The 8,118-nt window shown below is 49.5% G+C and overlaps 1 protein-coding gene across 1 annotated transcript in view; it reads left to right on the top strand.

Moving 5' to 3' along the window:
• Positions 1 to 283: 283 nt before the first annotated feature.
• LOC308174841 (phosphorylase b kinase regulatory subunit alpha, skeletal muscle isoform-like) overlaps positions 284 to 8,118 on the top strand; it is a gene marked incomplete at both ends in the record, with an annotated part of 20,772 nt that continues 12,937 nt past the window's right edge. The window contains 11 exons of the mRNA XM_080549952.1: positions 284 to 361; positions 1,980 to 2,138; positions 3,243 to 3,290; positions 3,755 to 3,923; positions 4,126 to 4,208; positions 4,335 to 4,415; positions 4,696 to 4,794; positions 5,060 to 5,206; positions 6,781 to 6,834; positions 7,122 to 7,244; positions 7,615 to 7,707. Coding sequence (XP_080406078.1) covers positions 284 to 361; positions 1,980 to 2,138; positions 3,243 to 3,290; positions 3,755 to 3,923; positions 4,126 to 4,208; positions 4,335 to 4,415; positions 4,696 to 4,794; positions 5,060 to 5,206; positions 6,781 to 6,834; positions 7,122 to 7,244; positions 7,615 to 7,707 — 1,134 coding nt within the window. The remainder of the gene's footprint in view (positions 362 to 1,979; positions 2,139 to 3,242; positions 3,291 to 3,754; positions 3,924 to 4,125; positions 4,209 to 4,334; positions 4,416 to 4,695; positions 4,795 to 5,059; positions 5,207 to 6,780; positions 6,835 to 7,121; positions 7,245 to 7,614; positions 7,708 to 8,118) is intronic.

Here is an 8,118-nt window from a genome sequence, read left to right as displayed (position 1 = left end):
GCCTACATCACATAATTCAGCCTGAAACTACCGCACCGAAAACAAGGTGCGGTTAGCCCGCTCCCGGTGGTGTCGGGTCAGTGGTATGGACGGGGGCCGCGGCAGTGTAACGGACACCGGCAGCAATAACGCGCTCGTCTGGTCTCTTGACATTTGCCTCCCTCTCATGTTCGCATGCCCAACGTTTAACTCTTAGGGAGGAGCGAGCCAGCGAGGTGTAAGGACTGGATACTGATCTGTAAGGAACTGTAAGGACTGATTATTCAAACACCAACTACCAGCCATGAGAAGTCGGAGCAATTCGGGCGTGAAACTGGACAATTATGCCCGGATGGTGCAGCAGACGATCCTACGTCACCAGGTGAGTGATCCGCCTGTTGTCAACAGCAGGTAGAGTTCACACTTCACTAGTAGTAGGCCTGCCAGGCTTCATGCAACCTGCCCTGTCTTTATCTATTCAAACCGATATACGAACTGATAATAATCACATTAAATAATCATCAGGAGAGTGGAGACATCTTTGCATTTTCTGTCCGATTCGCAACTGCGTTGATGTGGTCGTTAGTTAGATGAGGTAGACTAGACTAGGCCTACTAGGCTACTACATCACATAATCTCAATTCTGAAATGTCCCTCGTATGTCCCTCTGTCTCCGTTGACACCAAGGCCGCTGGCTATGGGCAGGGGTGGGCTCAGCCCTCCCCAAACGTGCGTCTTGCCCACCCAATCATGAATTACGATTTTTTTTTTCTTGAATTGTTGATATTCCGGGGCCGTGTTTGAATGTTTAATCTTATATTAGTATTTACTCTAGGTCTATATACTATGTCTGTCTATCTGTAGGTCCATATACTATGTCTGTCTATCTGTAGGTCCATATACTATGTCTACCTATCTGTAGGTCCATATACTATGTCTATCTATCTGTAGGTCCATATACTATGTCTGTCTCTCTGTAGGTCCATATACTATGTCTATCTGTAGGTCCATATACTATGTCTATCTGTAGGTCCATATCTGTGTCTATCTATCTGTAGGTCTATATACTATGTCTATCTATCTGTAGGTCCATATACTATGTCTATCTATCTGTAGGTCCATATACTATATCTATCTATCTGTAGGTCCATATACTATGTCTATCTATCTGTAGGTCCACATACTATGTCTATCTATCTGTAGGTCCATATCTGTGTCTATCTATCTGTAGGTCTATATACTATGTCTATCTGTAGGTCCATATACTATGTCTATCTATCTGTAGGTCCATATACTATGTCTATCTATCTGTAGGTCCATATACTATATCTATCTATCTGTAGGTCTATATACTATGTCTATCTATCTGTAGGTCCATATACTATGTCTATCTATCTGTAGGTCCATATACTATATCTATCTATCTGTAGGTCCATATACTATGTCTATCTATCTGTAGGTCCATATACTGTCTGTCTATCTGTAGGTCCATACTATGTCTATCTCTCCACGCACGTTGGTAATGTCATGAATTGCGGTCCTGCCCCCCCCCCTCCCCCTTACAATATTCATTAGAAATAAATGTAATGTAATCAAGTGTCAACCATCTCTCAAACACCTTGTTGACATCCTTCCACTGATGACTAGGGAGAACGTGGTGTGTGTCCTTAGAACATTCTCTGCCCTGTGGTAGTCACAGATCAGCTTCCTGTGTGTGTGTGTGTGTGTGTGTGTGTTGTTGTGTGTGTGTGTGTGCTTTTGGGACATCTTACTGTGTGTGTGTGTGCTTTTTGAACATCTTGCTGTGTGTGTGTGTGTGTGTGTGTGTTGTTGTGTGTGTTGTTGTGTGTGTGTGTGCTTTCTGGACATCTTGCTGTGTGTGTGTGTGTAGTGTGTATTGTGTGTGTAGTGTGTGCGTGTATTGTGTATTGTGTATTGTGTGTGTGTGTGTGTGTGTGTAGTCTATCTAACCCCCCCCTCCCCCTCCTGCCCCCCTGTAGGACCCGGTGACGGGGCTGCTCCCGGGGGTGTCTGACGCCCCCCACGCCTGGGTGAGGGACAACGTGTACTGCATCCTGTCTGTCTGGGGGCTCAGCCTCGCCTACAGGAAGAACGCCGACGTGGACGAGGACAAGGCCAAGGCCTACGAGCTGGAGCAGGTGGGAGGGGGGGGGGGGGGTGGGGGGGGGGGCTGGAGCAGGTATAGAGGTGGAGGGGGGATGGGAGCAGGTATAGAGGTGGGGAGGGGTGGAGCAGGTGGGAGGAGTGGGAGGGGTGGGGAGGGGGGGCTGGAGCAGGTATAAAGGTGGGGAGGGCTGGGGTATTAGGGAAAGGGTATTCTGCATGGTTGGGTATAGGGCTGGGGTATAGGGCTGGGGTATTAGGGATAGGGTATTAGGGATAGGGTATTAGGGATAGGGTATTCTGTATGGTTGGGGTAGAGGGTTGGGTCGAGGGTTGGGTATAGGGCTGGGGTATAGGGATAGGGTATTAGGGATAGGGTATTCTGTATGGTTCGGTATGGGACTGGACTGTTCATTCTTACTAACAGTCTTCAATTTGACCATGTGACTGACCAGTGATGTTGGTCAAGCTGTGAGTGTGTGTGTGTGTGTGTGTGTGTGTGTGTGTGTGTGTGTGTGTGTGTGTAAATGCCAGGGGGCATTAGGATGGTGTCAGGTTTCTCTGATCCCGTTGGCAGATGGAGGTTTAAGGTCATGGTTGAGACTATCTCTCTGCTAACTCTCTCTCTCTCTGCTAACTCTCTCCCTCTCTCTGCTAACTCTCTCTGCTAACTCTCTCCCTCTCTCTCTGCTAACTCTGTCCCTCTCTCTCTCACTCTCTCTCTGCTAACTCCCTCTCTCTCTCTCTGTCTCCCCCCCTCTCTCTCTCCCTCTCTCTCTCTCTCTCTCTCTCTCTCTCCCTCTCTCTCTCTCTTTTCCCCCCCCTCTCTCTCTCTCTCTCTGCTAACTCTCCCCCCTCCCCTCTCTCTACCCCCCCCTTTACTCTATCTCTCTCTATTTCTATCTCTGCTAACTCTCTCTCTCTCCCTCTCTCTCTCTCTCTCTCTCTCTCTCTCTCTCTCTCTCTCTTTCCCCCCCTCTCTCTCTCTCTCTCCCTCTCTCTCTCTCTCTCTCTCTCTCTCTCTCTCTCTCTCTCTCTTTCCCCCCCCTCTCTCTCCCTCTCTCTCTCTCTCTCTCTCTCTCTCTCTCTTTCCCCCCCCCCCTCTCTCTCTCTCTCTCTCTCTCTCTCTCTCTCTCCAGAGTGTAGTGAAGCTGATGAGAAGCCTGCTGCACTGTATGATGAGGCAGGTAAGACATCAACACACCCAGCCTTCTACCCTCGCCCCTCCCTCTACTCACTACCCCCCAGCACTGTGTCCCCTGAGACACCTGCTTTTCCCCCATACTATGCCTCCTAAGACTTCTATTGCCCCCCTTGTACTGTCTCTCCAGTGTAAAAAAAACACACAACATTTTTTTCCCTCTATCACGGCGACTGCCAATGGCCCCTGGCCTGAGCTAGATTCCTGCTAGAACTGGTGAATTGATGATTCACTTGCTTAGTGAAATGTATCGATTGTAAGTCGCTTTGGAATAAGGCGTCTGCTAAATGCCAAAAATGTAAATTGTAAATGTATTCCAGTCTGGTCTAAGGTGGTCTAAGCTGGTCTAAGCTGGATTGAGCTGGTCTGAGTTGGTGTAAGCTAGTCTGAGCTGGTGTGAGCTGGTCTGAGCTGGTCTGAGGAGGTGTGTGGTGGTTTTTCTCCCTCCAGACTGACAAGGTGGAGAAGTTCAAGTACAGTAAGAGCACGGGCGACAGCCTCCATGCCAAGTACAACTCCCAGACGTGCGCCAGCGTGGTAGGGGACCAGGAGTGGGGGCACCTGCAGGTCGACGCCACCTCCATATTCCTGCTCTACCTGGCCCAGATGACTGCTTCAGGTAACCTCCTCTCCTCTCCTCTCTTCTTCTCCTCTCTCCTCCGCTCCTCCTTTCTACTGTCATCTCCTTTCCTTTTCTGTTCTGTCCTATCCTCCTCCTTTCCTCTCCTCTCCTCCTTGCTCCTCTCCCCTCTCCTCCTCTCCTCCACTCCTCTCCTCTCTCCGCTCATCTCCTTTCCTCTCCTCTTCTGTCCTCTCCTCAGGTCTCCATATTGTTTTCACCAGAGACGAGGTGGACGTCATTCAGAACCTCATGTTCTACATTGAGGCTGCATACAAAGTAGCGGTGAGTTACGGACAGAGGGACGGATGGACGGACAGACAGACAGAGGAGAGTTGGACAGACAGAGACAAACAGACAGACAGACAGACAGACAGACAGATAGGTAACGTTGTTCCTCTGGTGTTGCAGGACTTTGGGATGTGGGAGCGCGGAGACAAGACCAACCAGGGCATCCCTGAGCTCAACGTCAGCTCCATCGGCATGGCCAAGGTCAGCGTCCTCTGCTACCATGTTACTACAGGGTTACTACAGGGTTACTACCGTGTTACTACTGTGTTACTACCGTGTTACTGTTTCCAGGGTAACTCCAGGGTAACTTACTTCAGGTTTACTTGTCCTTTACTCCAAGTTTAGGGTTTGGTTACTCCAGGCCTCTCTTGTAGTGAGCAGCCTGGAGTGTTCTGGGCCTCTGATAGTAGCAGTGGTAGGTCTCTCCCCAGCCTAACAGTAGGATGGTCTCTCCTCAGTCTAACAGTAGGTCTCTCCCCAGGCTGCTCTGGAGGCCCTGGACGGTCTCAACCTGTTTGGAGCCAAAGGAGGTCCAGAGTCTGTGGTCCACGCCCTGCCTGATGACATCCAGCACTGCCAGGTAAGACCCGCCCCTAGACAGGTAAGACCCTGCCCCTAGACAGGTAAGACCCCTAGACAGGTAAGACCCCACCCCTAGACAGGTAAGACCCCACCCCTAGACAGGTGGAGGTGTGTCAGGTAAGAGCCAGTCATACAGTACAGGACGCCTCCATACTTTATGTACTGACACCAAGACCCAGCACTGGGACAGATCCCAGACCCAATGATGTCACGTCCTGTATACTATATAATTCTCTCTCTCTCTCTCTCCCTCTCTCCATCAGTCCATCCTTTGCTCCATGTTGCCGAGGGCCTCTATGTCTAAAGAGGTGGACGCAGGTGTTCTGTCCATCATCTCCTACCCCGCGTTCGCCGTTGATGACATCGAAATCGTTAATCAAACCAAAGAAGAGATAATCTCCAAACTACAGGTGAGGGGGTCCTGGGCAGGTAGAGACACACCTTAACACACCTTAACATACCTTTACACACCTTTACACACCTTAACACACCTTACACACCTTTACACACCTTTACACAACTTTACATACCGTTAAGGGCTCTGCACACAGCGTGCGATTTCTGTTGCGCGTCAACGTTCCATAATTTCCATTGTTGTTATGAATGGAATCGAATGTTCGCCGTGCGATTAAATTCGGGGCCGTGTGTGGGTAAATGCGATGTTCTCATAGACTTCCATTCAAACTTCAAAATGGAACGTTGACGCGCAACAGAAATCGCACGCTGTGTGCAGAGCCCTTTACACACCTTAACACACCTTTACACACCTTAACACACCTTAACACACCTTAACACACCTTTACACACCTGTACACACCTTTACACACCTTTACACACCTTAACACACCTTTACACACCTGTACACACCTTTACACACCTTTACACACCTTAACACACCTTTACACACCTTAACACACCTTTACACACCTGTACACACCTTTACACACCTTTACACACCTTAACACACCTTTACACACCTTAACACACCTTTACACACCTTTACACACCTTTACACACCTTAACACACCTTTACACACCTGTACACACCTTTACACACCGTAACACACCGTAACACACCTTTACACACCTGTACACACCTTTACACACCTTAACACACCTGTACACACCTTTACACACCTTAACACACCTGTACACACCTTTACACACCTTAACACACCTGTACATACCTTTACACACCTTAACACACCTTTACACACCTTAACACACCTTAACACACCTTAACACACCTTAACACACCTTTACACACCTTAACACACCTTAACACACCTTAACACACCTTTACACACCTTAACACACCTTTACACACCTTAACACACCTGTACACACCTTTACACACCTTAACACACCTGTACACACCTTTACACACCTTAACACACCTTTACACACCTTTACACACCTTAACACACCTTAACACACCTTTACACACCTTTACACACCTTTACACACCTGTACACACCTGTACACACATGTACACACCTGTACACACCTGTACACACCTTTACATACCTTTACATACCTTTACACACCTGTACACACATGTACACACCTGTACACACCTCTACACACCTGTACACACCTTAACACACCTTAACACACCTGTACACACCTTTACACACCTCTACACACCTGTACACACCTTTACACACCTTTACACACCTTAACACACCTTTACACACCTCTACACACCTGTACACACCTTAACACACATGCACACTGGACTGATAATGTGGTTCATGTATTCAATATGGTTAAGATGGCTAACAACAAACGCCTGTCTGCCTGTCTGTCTGTCTGTCTGTCTGTCCATCCGTCTGCCTGTCTGTCCCTCTGTCTGTCTGTCCTTTTTCTGTCTGTCCTTTTTCTGTCTGTCTGTTTGTCCATCTCCCTGCCTGTCTGCCTGTCTGTCTGCCTGCCTGTCTGTCTGTCTGCCTGTCTGTCTGTCTGTCTGTCTGTCTGTCCTCAGGGGAGGTATGGATGCTGTCGTTTTCTCAGAGATGGACACAAGACCCCCAAAGAGGTGAGAGACTCACCAGTTGTCATCTGGGTCTGTTCTGATTGGACAATAACATAAACCAGCTGGTGACCAAACACTTCTGTGTGCGTGTGTGTGTGTGTGTGTGTATGTGTGGTTGTCTGCGCGTGCCTGTGTGTGCGTGTGTGTGTGTGTGTGTGTGTGTGTGTGTGTGTGTGTGTGTGTGTGTGCGTGTGTGTGTGTGTGTGTGTGTGTGTGTGTGTGTGTGTGTGTGTGTGTGTGTGTGTGCGTGTGTGTGTGTGTGTGTGTGTGTGTGTGTGTGTGCCCTGTAGGACCCCAGCAGGCTGTACTACGAGGCCTCGGAGCTGAAGCTGTTTGAGAACATCGAGTGTGAGTGGCCTCTGTTCTGGACGTACCTGATCCTGGACGGCATCTTCATCAACAGCCCTGAGCAGGTGAGGGGGGGCGGGGAGGTTATTAACCTTCATAGAGCCTTCATAGAGCCTTCATAACAGCCCTGATAAGGTGAGAGGGGGGGCCCCAGGAGCCTATTAACCTTCATAGAGCCGTCATAGAGCCTTCATAACAGCCCTGATAAGGTGAGGGGGGGGGCCCAGGAGCCTATTAACCTTCATAGAGCCGTCATAGAGCCTTCATAGAGCCTTCATAGAGCCTTCATAGAGCCTTCATAGAGCCCTGAGCAGGTGAGGGAGACCCCAGGAGGTTATTAACCTTCATAGAGCCTTCATAGATTCTTCATAGAGCCTTCATAGAGCCTTCATAACAGGTTAAGACCTGCTGTGTACTGACCCTGCCCCCCCCCAGGTCCAGGAGTACAGAGAGGAGTTGGAGCGCATCATGATCAAGAAGGATGGCATCAGCATGATCCCCGAGCTCTACAGCGTCCCTGCGGACAAGGTCACACACACACACACACACACACACACACACAGGCACGCGCAGACAACCACACACACACACACACACACACACACACACACACAGGCACGCGCAGACAACCACACACACACACACACACACACACACACACACACACACAGGCACGCGCAGACAACCACACACACACAGGCACGCGCAGACAACCACACACACACACAGACACACACACACACACACACACACACACACAGGCACGTGCAGACAACCACACACACACACACAGGCACGCGCAGACAACCACACACACACACAGGCACGCGCAGACAACCACACACACACAGACACACACACACACAGGCACGCGCAGACACACAGACACACACACACACACACACACACACACAGGCACGCGCAGACAACCACACATAC

Source organism: Nansenia antarctica, assembly GCF_963989245.1.
Source record: "Nansenia antarctica genome assembly, chromosome: 20".
Taxonomy (NCBI): Eukaryota; Metazoa; Chordata; class Actinopteri; order Argentiniformes; family Microstomatidae; genus Nansenia; species Nansenia antarctica.
Note: the sequence above shows the minus strand (reverse complement) of the source record. Positions and strands in the feature narration are given on the sequence as shown.